This window comes from Panthera leo, chromosome A3 (genome assembly GCF_018350215.1).
Source record: "Panthera leo isolate Ple1 chromosome A3, P.leo_Ple1_pat1.1, whole genome shotgun sequence".
Lineage (NCBI taxonomy): Eukaryota > Metazoa > Chordata > Mammalia > Carnivora > Felidae > Panthera > Panthera leo.
In genome coordinates this window covers 90,781,031-90,799,847 of record NC_056681.1, presented here as the reverse complement: position 1 = coordinate 90,799,847, position 18,817 = coordinate 90,781,031, and the positions used below count along the sequence as shown (strand labels likewise).

At 46.9% G+C, this 18,817-nt stretch overlaps 1 protein-coding gene across 1 annotated transcript in view; it reads right to left on the bottom strand.

Annotated features, from left to right (window-relative positions):
• HK2 (hexokinase 2) overlaps positions 1–18,817 on the bottom strand; it is a 61,823-nt gene that overhangs the window by 15,485 nt on the left and 27,521 nt on the right. The window contains exons 3-8 of the mRNA XM_042932812.1: positions 11,175–11,323; positions 6,231–6,350; positions 5,526–5,621; positions 4,612–4,711; positions 4,141–4,324; positions 1,176–1,331 (exon numbers count right to left, since the gene is read on the bottom strand). Of these exons, the coding sequence (XP_042788746.1) occupies positions 1,176–1,331; positions 4,141–4,324; positions 4,612–4,711; positions 5,526–5,621; positions 6,231–6,350; positions 11,175–11,323 (805 nt within the window). The remainder of the gene's footprint in view (positions 1–1,175; positions 1,332–4,140; positions 4,325–4,611; positions 4,712–5,525; positions 5,622–6,230; positions 6,351–11,174; positions 11,324–18,817) is intronic.

The window sequence follows — 18,817 nt, the reverse complement described above, 5'->3', positions numbered from 1 at the left end:
CCAATACCATCTCCCAGTGAGGGTAGAGAAAGGGGAAAACACAACAGAGCCAACATGAGGCTCATCTCACACACACACACACACACACACACACACACACACACACACACCACACACACTGCTCAAGTGCCCCTTTTTCCCACTGAGAAAAACTAATATTTTTTATGGGTATATGATGTAAGGACAAGGCCTTGCTCTCATGGCTTCACACATCAAGGGGTGTGTGTGTGTGTGTGTGTGTGTGTGTGTGTGTGTGTGAGTGCATGCTGTGTTTGCTTATCTAGGGGTAGACGGAACAGTGTCCCGCGGTGGAGCCCACCCCATTTTCTCTCTGTGAAGCACTCAGCTCATTGCCTTTCACGAGGGAGCAGGCACTGCTCTAATCTATGCAAGAGACTGTGCTAGAGTCTGCTGCAGTGAGCAGCACTCTCCTCAGGGAAACTAAGTGCCTCACCAGTATACATCCTTCCATCCCCTCAGGGCTTAACAAGCAGGCACAATCCGCTCAAGAGTTTCCATCTGAAGGTATAGGAAACTGTTTCACTGCTCCCTTTAGCACCCAAATCCTCACCTCTCCATCATTTGGTCCCTGAAACGACAGGGCCAGCTCAAGCAACAAGTGGAAGTCTCTAGAACAGGAAAGTAGACCCAACTCTTTGGATACTGTTAACTGAAAAAACAAAAATCAGGCCACCCTCACTCCCACCCATGTTGCTCTGGGAAATGCAGGCCTCAGATCTACCTATTGGAACTAAATGGGTAAATTTTAGAGCCATGCAGGGCTCTAAACAGGGACCTCTCCTTCTGTTATGAAGAAGGTGTCAAGAGAGAGCTTTTTTGGAGAATCACCAACAGAGAAATAAATGTCAGAGCTTCTGAAGGGAAAGAAAGTAGATGCATATGAGTCATCAGGGGGCTCCCTGGGAGCCTCCAGCATTCAGCCCGGCCCAACCCCCACCCATGCAACACCATGAGCCACTTAGGTAGTGCACAAGAGTGGAGACTATCTGGAAAGTGAAGTCAAGCTATAGGCCCGCCATGGCCCATGTTGAGCAAGGCCCTCCTGCTGTCCAAATCTGAAGGGTCAAGGGTCAGTGCCCCTTCCTCATTCCCCAACAGCCTATCCACTCTTCTGGGGATCCAGTGAACAGAGAGAGAAGGACCAGGAAGCTTACCCTTCAATATCTGAAACGTCTTTGGTCTCAAAGTGGCCAGTGGCGAGGAGCCCTGGGCTGAGCTTCCCCCCAAAAAGCAGCTCCTCCTTGGCCATCTTCACCAGGATAAGTCTCACCAGTTCACCCATATACATCCCACTGATCATCTTCTCAAATCTGCAGGGAGATACAGACCAAACAATAAGTACATGTAAGCAGAGGCACAATGACATGTTAACTTGATGGCGCTGCTAGAAGTAAGATGTGCAGACAGGTGACAGCTCAGGGGAGGCTGCAGGATCTGGGACATCTGGGCCATCTCTATAGGCCAGGGGGGCCTTGAACTATGGAGGAAAAAGGCCTTTAGCAGCCAAACTAAACATCCAGGGGATGTGCGACATATTCTGGGACAGACTGAATTTTAGATAAAGTAAGTTACATGCAGTAAAAGGGACTTTACATTTTTTTTTTTCTCTAGCCAGGAAATACTTTTCTAAGATGAAACTTTATATAGAACCTCAATATTTATATACAAGAGGAAAAAAAGGTCAATAGATTAAATCAGGGGTGCAGGCCCAGCAACTCAACATCTCATACTGTCCTCCTTTTGCAAGATCATTTGTGGATTTCTGGAAAACAACCCACAACTCCAGGGGTGGGGTGATGGGCAGGTTGAGCCAGATTAGGAGCTTTAAATGTCAGATGGTCTGGGAATCTGGGAGTGGGACATTTTGGAAGTTTCTGAGCAGGGAGGGGACCAGATAAACACATGTTTTAGAAAGGCAGAGGCCCGCCCCCAAGCAATCGGCTAACATTTTTTCAACACTAGGTGATGCTGTTTTCTTTAGAAGCCAGTCTTTCCAGCTCAAATTGTGTCAGAGAAACTGAAGCTTCACCATTCTTTGTGGCAAAGAAGGCCCTTCCTTGGCATCTAATGATCCGGAGCCCAGAGAGGTGGCCCCCAGGGCCAGCGGACACTAACTAAGCTGGGCTCTAGTGAGGAAACACAGAGCAAGAGTGTGGAAGGGACTCTGAAGTCACCTGGTACAACCCACAAGAGAGGGAGCCCGGCCCTCAGGAAGTGACTGGCTGAAGACCCAGGACAAGGTACTACAGCAGAACTGGATCTAAGTGCAGAGCTCACAACATTGTTTGAGCAGAGGGTTCAAGCACCAGCACAGGCACACTGCCTGGGGAGGCAGCCTGGCTCTAACACTAAGGACCTCGTGTGTCTGTCTGCCTCGACACCTTTTCCAAAATAGCTAGGAGATAGAGATATGGGAGGGGTCCAGTGGGGCTCCGAAGTGTGAGTGATTTATAAAAGCTTTCACTCCAGCTTTTTAAAAACACTTTGTTTCAGTCAACATTTAGAAAAATATTTGTTTAGGGGTGCCAGGGTGGCTCAGTCGGTTAAACACCCGACTTCAGCTCCGGTCATGATCTCACGATTTGTGGGTTTGAACCCCAGGTCGGCTCTGTGCTGACAGCTCGGACCCTGGAGCCTGCTTCGGATTCTGTGTCTCCCTCTCTCTCTGCCCCTCCCTCACTTGTGCGTGCACACGCACTCTCTCTCTCAAAAATAAATAAACTTTAAAAAAAAAGAAAAAGATTTGTTTAGAAACACATAAAGAGTGAGAAAAGTTCCTACTGGAGCCCAATAATGACCTCAGGGCTACCTTAGCTGACATTCTGGTATCTTAGCCCAACCTTTGATTTGTCTAAGTCTGAGCCAGTGGTGTGCTCCCAAGGCCGGGCTGGCAATTCTGTCTTCTGACACTTTAAAGGGCATATGGCTCCTCAGAATGGCTTGGGTGTGCCTTGTTCTTAGAGGCAGACATTGAATAAATGACTTTTGGGTCCATAAATTTTCACCGGCCATGGCAGTCACAGCCAGTGTGTGCCTATGAAAATTGCAAGTAAGTGGACTCATGCTTGGATACATGGGAGAAGCTTATGAGTTAAATAAACCACACTTTGAAGAAGTAAGGACTCTCCCTGTAAAGAAAAAGGGTCCCCATTGCCGAGCTGGCTTATAGAATTGGGCTTTCCTCCCCAAGCAGAGATCTATGCCAGCGGCTTTCCTGCAATAGTCATAGCAACATAGCATAGACCAGAGGGGGCCTGAATTGCTCAAAACATTTTGTAATTGCCTTCGGAGTTTACAGCAATCCCTGTTTCAAGATTGCTAATAGGGGACATTGGGCCAATGTTGGTGTAATAATGAGAGTGAAATATTTCGTAACAGTCAAAAGAAACTAAAAATCAAGTCTAGCCAGGCTGGAGAGTATAACACTCAGGGTGCAAAATGTTGGAGGCCCTCCTGGTCCTGTCCACCCAAGAATGCCTGCTGGGCCACAGGTCTAGGAAGTGGCCAAGGAGTCTCCTTAGCTGGCTTTTCCACAGGCCTTGGGTTTGCCTAGAGCTGGGACCGGAGACCCTAGGTCTCCGTGGGCCCCAGCTCAGCCCGCAGGCAACTCTATCATATGTCTGAGTTCAGAGCGTCAGCCAGTATTGAGGAGACGACCGTCTGGCCTCTTACTCTGGGCAATGGCAGAGGTGGAAGCTACAACAACAGCATTCAGAGACCCTCCCCCTGGCCACCTCAACATGACTTTTCTTCTGTGACTCACAGACTATTTCTATGGACAACTTACAAATTTAAGGTGGCAGAAAGAAGAGCAGGGCCAACACTTAGAAAAGGACCTTCTAAAATGAAAGCTCTAAAGGATGTAGACAAATTATTACCTACACTCTGGTTTGTCTGCTTGTTTTATCTGTTTTAGAGCCCTCTCAGCAATTTATAGTCACAATGCTTGTGATGAGCACACCATTCCCATAACCAGTGGCTGCCCCGGCAACCTTTTGGGGATATAAGACTAAAGCAAAAGTGAGAACCACCCCCACCCCAGCCCTGGCCGGCTCCCACCTCAGCTCCTGGGCCCACACACCCCCCACAAGCCCGCCACACACAAGGGGTGCTGCTCACAGTTGTTTCCCAGGGTTCAGGGAGCCCATGTCGATCTCCTGATCAAACTCAGTGCGGAAGTCATCAAGTGTGCCGTCGTCCCCAAAGGCCCCCCACTCCATGTTGATACACATCCGCCCCTCGTCGCCCTCCACCATGTCAATGTGGCGCATCTCTTCCATGTAGCAGGCGTTGCTGCCCGTGCCTGGCCAAAACAAGGGACTGCTCAGCACCCACCTACACCAGCCTCTCTCCAGCCCCCAGCTCCCTCTTACTCCCCCATCTTGAGACCACCTAGGGTGGTTGGGATTCCCCAGTGCAGGCTCCTGGAGTATCCCAACATGGTCCAGTCCACAACCACCTCCAACCCACAAATCCTGGCTCAGCCCTCCAAAGTGACTGTACCATTCTCTTCTAATATGAATTACAAAGAGTCATGCAGGCCATGGAGCCCTCCTCCCTTTCCAGCCCCCACACCCATTGTTCACTCACCCACAATGAGACCAATCTCACAATTCTGGTCATCATAACCACAGGTCATCATGGTCCCAACTGTGTCATTCACCACGGCCACAATATCAATATCAAAGTCCTACAGGGATAAAAGCGGAGCTCTGACCTTCACCACCACAGAAAGGTTACAATTGTGAAGATGGAGATAAAGAGCAGCAAGGCACAGAGCTCAAGTGCATTAGGGCTGCCTCCTCACTGACCCTACTTGAAGCCAAAGAAGGTTGGAGCTGGGAATTGGGCTCAGATGCAGTCTGACAGCAGCAACTTACTCCCCACCCTGCATGTCCTCACCATGGAAGCCACCGCCCTGCAGTCTAGTTTACAGACACCACTGCACTCACAAGAGCCCACTTTGTCATTGTTGTCCCCTTCCCCTTCTCTTTCTTCTTTTCTCTCTCTCCCTCCCTCCCTCCCTCCTAACTTCTGTGACCAGGCCTTTATCTTGTTCTCTCCCTGCCCCATTCCATCCTAATGCCAACATCATCCCAACCTTCTTACTTGAAAATGATATTCAAGTCTTCTTCAGGTTAAAGACTGAAGGGTTTTTCCTGTACTGAGGCTAAGATTATTTATCTATCGTGATAATCTGAAGACCCAGAAGCATCTGATTATATGTAAGATTATCAGTGTGGCAATCATTTTGCAGTATATGGATGCCAAATCATTATGAGGCATGTCTTAAATTTAGCTGTATGTAAACTATATCTCAATAAAACTGGAAAAAAATTAAATCTTATTAGGTAAACCTAGCAGAGAAGGAAGAGGAAACCTCTCCTTAAGAACCACAAAAAGGTTCTCATGCTGATTTGGGAACAGACTAGGAAAGATTTCAGAGTGGACCCATAAGAATGTAAAGAGCCTCCAGACACCAAGCTCCTGCCTCCCCAACTCACCCCTCTCCTCTGGATGGCCTTCCGGATCAGAGTAACCACGTCTTTGCCTTCCACGCCACTGGACTTGAACCCCTTGGTCCAGGAGACCAGGAAACTCTGGAAAAGGACCAAGGAATGAACACTGACCACTCTACTCAAACAGCCATTGGTGAGTGGAGACCTCTGCCATGGAGCTAAGCTAAACTACAACCGTGCTTAAATATTTGTACTGCTTCCTGACTAGCCTAGGAAAAAGAAACTGGGGCCTCATCAAAGACCCAGAAAGAAGATTAAATGAATGATTCCTTCATGACCTACTGCCCCCAAGAACTGAAAAGAACAGGCTATAGAAATGCCAAAATAAGATACTCTCATCATTAATTCCCCAGGCATCTTTCTTCCAAGGATCTTTATTATGATACTCTCGATCAAAGGAGTTCCTAATTTCTCATTCTGTTTCCCTACAAGGGATAAAGATAATGTATTTCATATTGTTCTTTGAGGGAAGAGCGATAAAGACCCTCCCCCTCCCGCACTTCTGATACTTCACCATCCCCCCCAGACCTACATACACTCACCCAGAAGGACAGAACTCTTAATACTCAAACCTCATCCAAACAACCATCAGAGCCGCCTCTAAAACCACAGCAGCAACTGGCTCAAAGTTCATCCCAGACCTCCCAGCCCAATGAATGAAGCAACAAGGGTCTAAAGAACTCATCTTACCTCATCTAGCTTCGTTTGGACACAGGGGAATGAGAAAGTAAAACCCAAGGGGAGCTTCTTGTCTTTGATTTGTAGCTTATCCATGAAGTTAGCCAGGCATTCAGCAATGTGGTCAAACAGCTAAGGGCACACAACACAAGAAGATGAGAAGGGAGGGAGAATAACATGGAGATTAAAAGCATACATACACATTGGGCTCGGCAAGGAACTAGCTGAATGTGTTCAAGATACGTATCCCTTCTGAAGTCTTAATTTGCTCACCTATAGAATGAGGGTGACAACTGTACCTGCCCTCAGAGTTACCACAGGGATTAAATGAGTCACACATATAAGGACTTCACAGCAGTTAGTGCTGATTAAATACTGTCTTCCACTCAATTTATCCAAACCACTGTCAAAATAACCCTGTGAGGCAGGGGAAATCATAGCTAAAGCTAGTCAGAAAGTCATCACATACCCTGGGAACAGAACATCCTTTGGTGGCTCTGCCAGAACACTCCTTGTCATGGGTGCACAGCTGACTGTCTCAGAAAGGACAGCCCATCCCACTGCCAAGAAGTATTCTAGCATCCCTGTCTCTTGTGACTGGGGAGGGAATGGGACATTCTCTGGTTGGCATTCATATTAACAAAATAATAATAATAATAATAATAATAATAATAATAACAATAACCCATATTTTTCTTCCATTCTAGAAAAGTAATTTCCTAGGAACATTTCAAAGAAGCATCTTTGTTTTTTAACTTCAAAATGAAAAACCCAGTAAGTCCACGAAGAGCACTGAAGAATGTATAGGGTTTTATGGATGGACAGCCTCACAACTGTGACCATGCCAAGCAGGACCCACAGCTTCTAAGAAAAAGCTGTATTTACAATTATCCAGGCTTTCACTCAGTCCCAAGGCCCATAGCCCCATAGCTTCCTTCTTGCCCACTCAGCATCCTCAAAGAGAGGCAGTGACTCCCTCCAGATGCTTAGAGGCTGAGGCCAGGGGCACTCTGGTACAAAAAGTAAGCAGAGGCCAAAGAGACTAAATAGGTGCCACGGGCCAGGCTGACCAGATGGCAAAATCTAAAAGCCAAGGGGGGTGGATGAAAATATACCTTTTCCTTTCTAGACAGAAGCAAGGAAGATCCCACTAAACCAGAGGTTCCCAAAATGTGGTCCTAGACCAGCAACAACACCACCATCATACTATAAATGTAAATTCTGAAGCCCAAACCTAAACCTACTGAATCAAAAACTGCAGGGGTGAGGCCCTCCAGGTAATCCTGAAGCAGGTTTGAGAACCACTGCCCTAAACCCCAAAAAGTATTTGCATTTACAAAGGAATTAAGAGGTTGCAGGTGGCAGGGTAGGCTGAGAGGCCCACTGGCTCCCCAGATGTCTGGGGTATGCTCAGTGGGAGTGATCCAGGAAGACAAGGCCAACCCCATCTAGAAGGTGGCCAGCTCTAACAATGTCCTGCATTGATCCTGCCCCTCTGTCTAATCACATGCAAAATTAACCTCAGCTGATGCTGAAACTCTCAATCTCCAAACCGAAACATTCTCAAGAGCAAAAAGATTGGGCAATGACAAAGCTCTCTCATGAAGAGGATCACCAATGCACAAGTGCTAATTACCTTGAGCAGAAGCCAAGTATTTTAATATGACATAGGGTTTTTAGATAGATACTCAACAAGTTCTGATTTTCTGTTGGGAAGTTGATCAGAGACAAAATTTACAAATCACCAACTCCCAGCACCTTCTTCCTGGTACTCTAGTCATCAGAAATGAAGGGAGGGGGAGCTTTAGAAGGGGGGAAAAGCAAAATGGTTTCCCTCATCCAGCCCCGATCCACTGCTCCCTTTCCAACTGTGTTGCCAACAAGGAAAGGCAGTGAAGAGGCACTAAATTATATGCTGCCTGATACAGTAGCCACTAGCCACCTGTTATCTTAATCACTTAAAATGTTAAAAAATTTAATAGTTACTTCTTGAGTCACAACACTAGCCATATTTCAAGTGCTCAATGCCACTGGTAACTAGCTAGTGGCTGCGATATTGCACAGGGCAGATACAGAACAGTTGTACCATTGCAAAAAGTTCTACTAGACAGTACTTGGTTAAGCAAGAAAGAGCAGACCATCGGCTTCCTTAATTGGAAGACTATCTCCTTTTCTATTAGCTGATGATCTAAGGATAAGATACTGGGAGAAAGAGCTAATACCTTCCTGCCATAAAAAGTCTCAAAGGGCATCATTTCATAAGGTTAGAATGGTTTCCTTTTCCTTATTGGTCTGAGAATCTGTTCACTCCCCTTCCTATAAGATACACTTTAAAAATCTAAAGTGACCACTATTACAATTTGCAATTCACTGCTCTCAAGTGCAAGTTCATGTGCCTGAAGACAGATTTTATCCAGGAACCCGCCCTGTCCAGGTTCACAGATCCTCAGAAACCTTTGCAAGTTTAGGGTTTGGTGATTTGGTCTTGATTTTAATGAAACTTTATGTTTAAAATCCATTTGCTCTCCTCCCAATTAAAAGACTGATACCTACCATCCAAAAAAAAAAAAAAGGAAAAGGAAAATATAGGGAGGAAAAAAAGCACCAGCAATTCCACCACTAAAATATCCACTATAAATTTCATTCCAATCTTCTTACCAACTGGTTTCTGCTTTAGGCATATAGTATTCTTTCCCTTCCTTAGGGTGAAATAAACACCTATATTTTCTTCTAATTTTCTTAGGTTTCATTTTTATTTAGCACTTTTCCATTTATTCAAAACTTTTAAAATATCACAATAGCTTTATGTTTCTGCCCAGTGGATCTCAGATTTTTTATTTTTTTTCAAAAAAATTTTTTTTCAAAAAAAAATTTTTTTTTCAAATTTTTTTTTTCAAATTTTTTCAAATGTTTAATAGACATTGTCTGTATGTCCTGGAGCTATGTGAGAGCTCAAATCTCAGTCTCAAGGACTTTGCCTCCCTAGTCCAACCCCAGCATTAAAACAAGGAAAGCAGATTTACCCTCAGAGCTGTACCCAGGGACAAATAAAGAGTCTAAAAGTATCTCCCCCACATGATCTACTTGTGGTCTGAAATTTCCTTCTGAGGAGGTGGCCCAGTGTGGTGAGAACCATACACTAGGCCCCACCTCTTCTAAACTCTAAGGCCTAAGAAAAGGTGACCACACTGGAAGGGCATCTTATTGGATTTCATTTCCTCCATTCACTCTTTTATTGCGTACACGCTGGGTAGAAAATACAACAGGAATAACCACCGCTCAAGCTGAGAGTGATCCCTATAGCAGTGCTATCATCCAAGAATGTCTTCAGTGATTGGACTGAGAGAAGCTGAAGAAGGAGCAGGAAGAACACCCCAAGGAAGGTTCTTGCAGAGCAGCTGAAAGGGGAGATCAGGTTCCCTGGACACCCAAGAGCAGAGAATAATGCTGGACCCGTGGCTGATACCCACCACCTGGCCAGATACTTCTGGTGTGGTGGCAGTGAGAGTCCCCTCCATAGAAGGGATCCCCTGGGGGAACTCTTGGGAGGGACAGCCCCCAAAGGGCCTGCCCCACAAGATTTCTTGTCTGTAGGATCACCAGCCCCTCCAGGGGGCACCTCCTACTCTGGAAGCAGGGCAGGTAGTCGGGATCTAGGACCACCATGTTGCCTAATTCCAGGAAGCACCACTCACATGGACCACATCGTGTGGCCTACCAAGTGGACGGAGCCCCCTAGAGTTGTGCAGATGCAGGTTCTAATGTCATCAATCGGGCTTTGTGTTGTGCCTCTGGCCCCAACCACCCTATGATCTAAAGCCAAGTCATTCACTCAATCTTTTAAAACGCAATTCCACATCTATAAAGCAGATAACATGAACACTCGGCCTCACAGGGCCAGCATGAGGACAAAAGGAGAAAATGCATACAAAAAGCTTTTGCTCAGCCTGACACACAATGGGTCATCATGTGTCAGCTCCTCCTCCTCCTGACAGTCACTCATCCACTTCAACCCACTTATGACCTTCTGTGAGGGGTGGGTGTGTGACCTGGTGGTCCAGCTGTGCTGTAAGCCCCGGAGGGGAGAGGCCAGGACTTTAATTCCCAGCAAGGATCACTGCCCAATGCATAGTAGAAGCTCAATATATGTTTGGAGACTATCACAGTGGCAATTCCATCCTTGCTCCTTTTTTTCTGGCTGTTACTGAGAGGATTCTTTCTTGGATTTCACATTTCTTCTGCATTCACTCCTTTGATTGTTTAGATGCTCTAGAAGCCACAAAGTTATGGGGATGACCAAGCAGGATTTGGGGCAATATGGAAGCACACGGTGTCCACTGCAGTGCTAGGTGGGACAGACACCCTAAAGCTAGATTTTGATGCTTTCTCAATAGGCTTCCATCCCTGTGTGCAAAACCTCTTCTGTTTTAGACAGTCAAGAAGAGAAAGAGCAAATAACCACAAAGGTAAAGGGCCAACTTCCATTTTCATGTGATGCTATGGTAGCAAGTATACACCAAAGAGGGCTGCAGAATGACCACAGTGGCAGGTGGCGGTGTCAAACCACAACTGTGTCTTCTGACTTGCTATTCAGCAGCACCACTGCCAATCACAGGCGTCCGGCAGCGTGGGCCCAGCGTCCTGACAGCAGACTTTCATCGGTAACCAGCCCACGCAAGCAGACCTCAAAAGACATGGCAAATCAAAACACCACCTGCTATAGTACATCTGGACCCCGGGGCCTCATTCACATGTTCCCTGCTCTCTGGCCCACATGCACCTCTCCTGATGGAGGCGCCCCACTCAACCTCCAGGCATAGAAAGGGATCACCAGGCAGACATACGCCAGGAAACCTGAACCTTAGTCAGGGTCTCCTTCCCCCAGACAGAGGAAGAATAGGGTCTGCTCCCGTGGGGCCCAGAGTCCCAGTGGCTGCTCTGAGAGAAGGGTCATACCTGGGTGCCGCTGCCTCGCATGAGGTCCTCAGGGATGGCATAGATCTGGTTCTCCATCTCGACCTTCTGGAGCCCATTGTCTGTTACTCTTACACGAAGCACACGGAAGTTGGTCCCCCCAAGGTCCAGAGCCAGAAACTCTCCATGTTCTATAGAGAGAGGAACGGCCACTATTAGTTTAGGAAAGACAAGATCTTCACAGAGACCAAGACTCAAAACCCATGAGTCCCTCCATAAACACTGGTCATCTCCCAGTGATGGAGTGGCCAAGGGGTCTTACTTTTTTCCATAAACAATTATGATGATCTGATTCTGTTTTCTTAATGCACCTTTATATTATTTTTAGAATTCACACAATGAGGGGTGCCTGGGTGGATCAGTCGGTTAGGTGTCTGACTTCGGCTCAAGTTGGGATCTCGAGGTTCGAGAGTTAGAGTTCAAGCCCCGCATCAGGCTCCATGTTGACAGCTCAGAGCCTGGACCCTGCTTGGATTCTGTGTCTCCCTTTCTCTCTGAGCCTCCTCCACTTGCGCTCTGTCTCTCTCTCTCTCTCTCTCTCAAAAATAAAATAAACATTAAAAAATAAAAAATAAAAATTCACACAATGACACAGCCTCACATCCAATGATAGGGTACCCACTCCCTCACAAGAGCTAACTATTTCCCAGGGACTTTCAGCCAAGTCCCCATCAAGCTCAAGGGGCCCATCAAGCTCTGTACCAGGAGTCCACGCCTCAGTTTTGCTCTTCGTGCCCCAGGACACCCAGCACACTGCTATAGGCCTATGGGCCCCTGGGTCTTCAGCCAAATTGTGGTCCCCATACAAAATTTACTTTTTAATGTTTGAATACAATGATAGCAATATCCTATGGCAGGATAAGAGGGTCATGTGATGACGCGAATGAGATCCAATGGCTATAAATTAAGAGGCCTAGCAAACCAGCCAATCAGGTGCCCCCCAAAAAGATCCCAGGCTTATTAGAATGTGAGAGAATGCTGACCCAAGGATATGTAAGACAAGAGTCAGGCCACTCAGCTGATCCACGCAGGCAGGCTACAGAGCGGGGATAAAGGGGGGACAGGGAGACTCCACAAACACAAGTGGGTCAAGATCTTCAGGTGTCACCAGGAAGGCACAGTCCCTCCTCCCCAGGAAACAAGCAGTGTCGACAGGAAACATCCAGATTCCAGACAATAATACAGCTGGTTGCAGGGACACGCTCCATTGTATGGCACAGAACAAAAGTGCTGAAGAGGCGCGGAGGCCAGAGCCAGGGCTGGGGGCTGGCGGGGCAGGCAAGGGCTGGGGGAGGTGGGCTCACTCCCTCAGCAGCCTCCCCCACAAGCAGTGGCTCCACCAGTCTTCCACTGCCCTGCCCCACACCTTCTCGAAGGAAACAGAATTATTTCCTGGGGAATTCACTTATTGGCATGTTTGTCAACACTCAGCCCATTTCCAGGTGGGTGACAGCCACTTAAGTACAGCAGAATGGATTGGGAGGGGCAGGGAAAAGCTCTGACTGAATGAGCCAACATGGATCCATTCTGTGCCCAGGCCCTCTCAGCAGCAATAACTGTTTGGCCCTGAGAAAAGCTACTTCTGCCCGGCTCCCTGAGGGCACAACCCACAGCCTAAGAGCACACAACTGTGGTCTGGGAGTAGCAACATACAGAGCCTGGCTCTGGAGCCCATGTTACCTGTGTTAGAACTCTGGCCATGTTGGCCATGGCAAGTCCCTGAGCTTCAACTGCCTCATCTCTGAAATGGGAACATCATAGTTCAGGTGGTTGTTATGAGGGGAAAAACTAGACACTGTGCCTTAAACACCCAGCACAGTGCCGAGAACTTAGGACATACTCCATAAGTACTAGAAACTTTCCATCCAGGCCTCCACACACTGCCCAACCCCCACACTGGCGTCCCCCAGGCCCACTGTTAGGGCTGCCTCTCAGACTGAAAAGCAGAATCACCCTCACCAGCGGGGACAAGAAGGAACCTGTCCAAGAAAAGCCATTGGAACCTGCCCCAGTGACTTCAGCATTCCTCCTCTGGGGCGCTACTTTTCAGTCCCCTCTCTGGCATCTGGAGAGCCTCCCAACCCCACCAGCTACAGCTGTTAAATAGCTGGGGCAACATCAACCCCACCTGGGGTGACTCTGCCCCTCTCGTGGCCATGGGCGACTTTTCCAGGCACTCCAGTTCTGAGCCTCCCCTGGTAGTGGGAACCCAGCCAGACTGCAGGAAAAGCTATGTGGTGGTTGTCATGGGGGATGAAAAGGAAAATCAAAGATGAACTGCCTGCATCAGCACTCTGTAGCCTAGGATGCATGCAATGCGCTGAATCGGCGACCACGGGGGTCATGATTCAAGGCCAGCCCAGCCTCCGTTCCCAGGAAGGAATGTCATCCCTTGCTTTCTTTTCAGACTCTGCCGGAACAGACATTCCTCTGCATCCCTCCTCCCCGGCACCCCTTCTGCAAACACATGGGATCACAACTACCACAGCCAAGGACTGTACTCCTTCCAGGGTCTAATGTCTCTGAGGCAGACCCAGCACCAGGACTCCTGGAGCTAAATCCTAAGGTGACCTCGTGGGACAGTGGATAGACCCTTCCTAGTGCTCACCCCACACCATACATGAGAGGCCCCCACAGAGCAGTGGTGAAGGGCTGGGCCTTCAGAGATGGGCAGACAGGCTTTGTTTTGAATTCCAGCTCAGCTTCCTCACTACCTATGTGGCCTCTGAGCATGTCACCTCACCTACAGAACATGGCCCCTAATGCTGACTTCTCCCAGGGGTCGTGAGGCGGACATGAAATAGTAAAACCTACTATTTATTTTCATCAATAAAACTACTGTTCTATTCTTTCGTTGATTATGTAGTTCTTCTCAGGCCCTCCAATCCCTACCTACACCTACTCAAGTGGCTCAAGTCCCACCTCCACCGTGAACCTTCTAGGACATTCCAGAAGCCGAGAGCAGACAGAGGAGTGTATGATGGAGCATGAAGGAGCATCACATCTATGGGCCTGGGACCGTCAGACTAGACAGGGTGGGGGTGGGAGCAAGGCTCTAGGGCCAGAAAACATGCCCACAGTAGGTTTCTTAAAGTGCACAGCCATGTGACAGAGGACCCAATAAAGTCCAGAGAAATCATTCTGCTGAATTATAGCTGGTAACATATTTGAGGCAACATATTAAGAAAACATCTCCTATTGCATTTACTCGTTGATGGTTCATTTGTTAAACAAAATGTCTGAATACCAACCGGTTTATAAATGAGACCATCAGGTCAGAGGTAAGGTTTCTATCATTGTTGAGCATGCTGTTATGTCTAGAAAGCAATTTAACTTTCCAAAAATAATAAAATATGAACATCTGATTTTTTTTCTAAAAAAGCTCAAACAGTACAAAAGTGGGAAAAACAAAAAGCAAATCTCTTTTCTTCTCCAAATAATCACTATTAATGTTTCTTGGGTGTCCTTAGGTACATTTATTTTATAAAGACAGTGGAGGCTGTTAACAGACACATTCAAAGGGGTTGGAATTGCTGGTTCTAAGGATGTTGTGTTTTTAATTTGGAAGACATTGCCTACAAGTTCATGCCTAAAAGTTCTCAACAATTTCCACACAAACCAACAGCTAAGTTTTGTTCTCACCAGGGTCTCATGTTATGTGGCAATTAATCTTTGCCAACTTCTTTGGTCTAAGTGGTATCTCCTTTTTTAAACTTGGTTTCCTTCTTTTGTGTAAGGTTACACTTTTTGAATTGTTAACTGGCCTTTGGAATTCCTTGTTCTGTGAACTTTCTAGTCACATCTTTTGCCTTTTTTTAAAATACATTCATTATTTTCTTAATAGCCTAAAAGAGCTCTTTGTATATTAAAGAAAATAGTTTTTTGGTTGTATATTTATAATTATTTTTTCCAGTTGGATATCTGTCTTTTCATTTTATTTGTGGCATTTTTGGCATGCAGAAACTTTTTAATTTTTATGTTGTCAAAGTATTTGTGGTTTCTGGGTTTTAGGTTTTGTCCATAGAAATTCTGAAGATTACAGTAGTGGCCCATCCTTTCTAACACCCCCCAACTCCTCCTAAATGTGGCCACCACCGCTGCTAAAATAAAGGAAGTGAAGTTCCACTTGAGGTTTATTTGAAAGATCAAATTAATCTTCTGTATTTCTTTGTTGTTGTTGTTGTTGTTGTTGTTGTTGTTGTTGTTGTTGAAGCTCCCCCACCCCATCCATCACTCACATTAGGCACATTGCTAGGGGCACCCAGCTGCTCGCCACATGGCCACCATTTTCCCTTGGCCACCATTTTCATGTAAATTGGACCAGGTGGGAGACCCCCCTTCATAAAATTCAGCTGTGGAGAATGTGGGCATTGATCCCGCTACTTCTCACATGCTAAGCAAGCACTCTACCATTTGAGCTAATTTCTCAGCTCCCGCTCTATTTTTTTTAAGGTGATTTTATAGCAAAATGAAGACAGAACCCCGTCTTCATCTCTCTCGTCCCTGGGACAGAGTTCAGACTTCATCATTGGCATCTGGATGACTGTGGTAATGAAACAATGGAAAGGCAGAGGCAGGTATAAGGGAGATTGAGTTGACTGAGAGCCCAACACGTAGGTGTTTTTAATGGAAGATAAACTAACATTTGTTAAGTGATGGTCACTTTGTTTATAAGCATTAGCTCATTAATTACCTCAGCAACCCTATGGGGCATTAAAATCCCAGTTTTCCTGATGAAAAAACCAAGACTCAGGTCAAGTAACTGAAACCAAGATTCATATAATTCAGGTCTGGTTCTCTAGCAAAGTTTCTATTGCGATGAGCAAGGAGGTTCCTTCATGGGAAAGTTGTCAATCCTCAAATAAGGAATTCTTCTTTAATAATGCCAAAAGTATATAATGCCAGAGGTCACCAGCAACCTCCAAGCTGGCCTGGGTGTCAGAGGAAGTGATACTGTAGTTCATAAATTGAGTCATTTGATTAAGGTCACGCAGGGATAAATGACTGCTGGGTCCATCTGACCTCAGAGCCCGTGCCTATCCCACTGCACCATACCCATGTCTCTCGTTCCTGGAAGCCGAGGAGGACCTGGCACAGAATCCAGGATGAGGCAAATAAGCCTCAGAAAGCCTGAAAAAGAAAGCAAAGACACCCTAATCTTTTATCAGTGACTGCAGTCCATCTCCACCCCCCACCCCCAGGCCTACTGGATGGCCAAGTGCTCTCAGACTTGAATGGGAGCTGGCAGACACATCCTCTGGCCAGAGGTGAAGCGTCCTTCTCCCCCAGGAGCCCAGAACCTTCCAAAGCTTGTTGATGCAGGCATTTTTGTAGCCACAAATTGCTGCCATCTCAGACAATCACATAGAAACTCTGTTCCCACCAGGCCCTCTCTGCTGAAGGTCCTTCTAATTAAAAGCATTCCCCTCCAAAACCAGACAAGAGAAGAGATACCAACCCTCTTCTGAAAGAAAACAAGGACTCAAAGAAGCGCTGCTGGCACACAGTGAAGAGGAACTGGCAACAGGGGCATTAAGTCACACCACCCTCCAATCCCCGTCAAATTGCCCAACAGTTAAGATCCGAGGTGTTCTGTCTGGCAGAGTGTGTTTGCTGACTCATTTCCCATCCTGGACTACCATTCTACCCACTTGCAGTGAGGCTCTTATCAAATACATAAGGTCAGCAAGATAAAAGGGTTTCAATTTCTCCTGGGAACTCACCTGTCTCAGGGAAAGGCTAAGGAAAACTAAAATGGCATTAGACTGGCCACCTGAACGTGACAGTCCCCATCAGGTTGGTGGATCAGACACCAGAATGCGTCGAAGCAGGCCATAACTCCCTCATTGTTAACAACACACAAATACGTGGCCTGTACCTGGCAATGTCCACACAATTTGTGAGGAACGAAAGGCAAGGGCCAACTGAATTTTCCAACAGGATCTATTTTCAATCATTAAGTACTTGCCACTAATTAAAATAGCTCCACCGCCTGTTCCTCCCAGCAGCACTTGCAGCACTGCGCCCACCAGTGCTCTAACAGTGACTTGCAAACAGCTTTGGTTTGGTTTTGTCTTTTGAAGCAACAGTGACCTTCGTCAAAGGCAACCACATTCGTTTAGAAGGGGCAGTGCCCTGCAGGGTTACGGTTGGAGCCAGAGCCCAGTCCCCTCACCCCAGAGCTTTTTCAGAACCACAAGCTCCAGAAGCCTCTTTCTGAACAAGCGGCTTTTACACAGCGTTCCCAGAGTTCTGGGATCCTTGAAGGTGGTGAAGTCTGGCCTCGGTGGGTCAAGGAAGGCCAATCAAGGTACAACCTCACCCCCCACCTCCTCACTTCCAATTATATCTCTTTCCTCTACTTTCACTGTCTTAGATATGGGGTTCTACAAAAGATTTCATTTTGTTTAAGGTTGGGAACGGGGTCCACTACTAAAACCAACATTTTAAAAATCACTATGTTGAGAGTCAAACACTGAAAATCTATTCTAGGCCCTGCCAACAAAGTGCCTCCCAGTCTGCAATTAGCTATTTCAACACTGGGCACTGAACACAACACTCACCGCTTCTCGGCTACCTGGTGCTGTGTGCAACCCAGCACCTGACCGGACGGGGAGAAAGGAAGTAGTTAGATGCACTGTGGCTAGTACATGGTAGGAGCACCAATAAGAAGGAATGATTGGTTGCTTGGACAAGGATGGCTTCTTGGGAAGCAACACAAGACAGCCAGGTCTGAGAGGATGGGATGAAGTTGCCAGACATGGAAAGGGTGACATACATAAGGGTGCGGAAGTTGATGGTGTGTTCAGGGAATGGCACATCAGGAGTGGTTGCAACGTAGGGATCCTACAGTGTGGCTACATACATGTAGCAAATGCCAATGCCAAGAACGCCGGATTTTAAGCACAGGGTTAGCTTTGTTTTCAAAAGGTCTTCAGTAGCACTGTGGACGACGGGTCTAGAACCAGAGCTGGTGAGGAGGATGCCACAAGACTCTTGGGCCAAGCAATGATGAAGCCCTGGTTTCCAGGACTATGTACAGTAGTCAACCACCTCTGTTTGCTCAAGATTGACATGGGACTTTCAGTGCTAAAACTGGGAGTGTGCCAAGCACACCAGGATGGCTGGTCACCCCAGGGCCATGTTATATCCAACCATAAGGTCATCCCCTCTTGTCATCTAATGCCAGACACATGCAGCCTTGAACCATGAGGTAGATCAAAGACACATATCCACACTTTCACATCCAGTCCCTGAAATGGCCCTTTCATAATTCAATGCCCCAAAAGGGAGTAGCTCCTGCCTGCCCTGCCATAGCAAGAACACCTCCAGGGGCCCCAGATGACTGCACTGAACATTCAATCTTCTTCCATGGAGTAGCCCTGGGTTGGAGATCCTGTTTATTCTTTAGTTTTCAAGGGCCTGCTAGCATACTGCAATAGACTGCTCTAAGAATGTATGGCATGGTCTCCAACCCAGGTCCTGGATAGGTAATCCAGCAAAACTATCTTTGGCAGACACAGGTTTTGAGGCATGTTATTTCCCATGTACCTGGAACCACCACAGCCACTACCACATCTGGCAGCCTTTTTTTAAGCCCCAAGATCCCTGCTACCCCATTACCA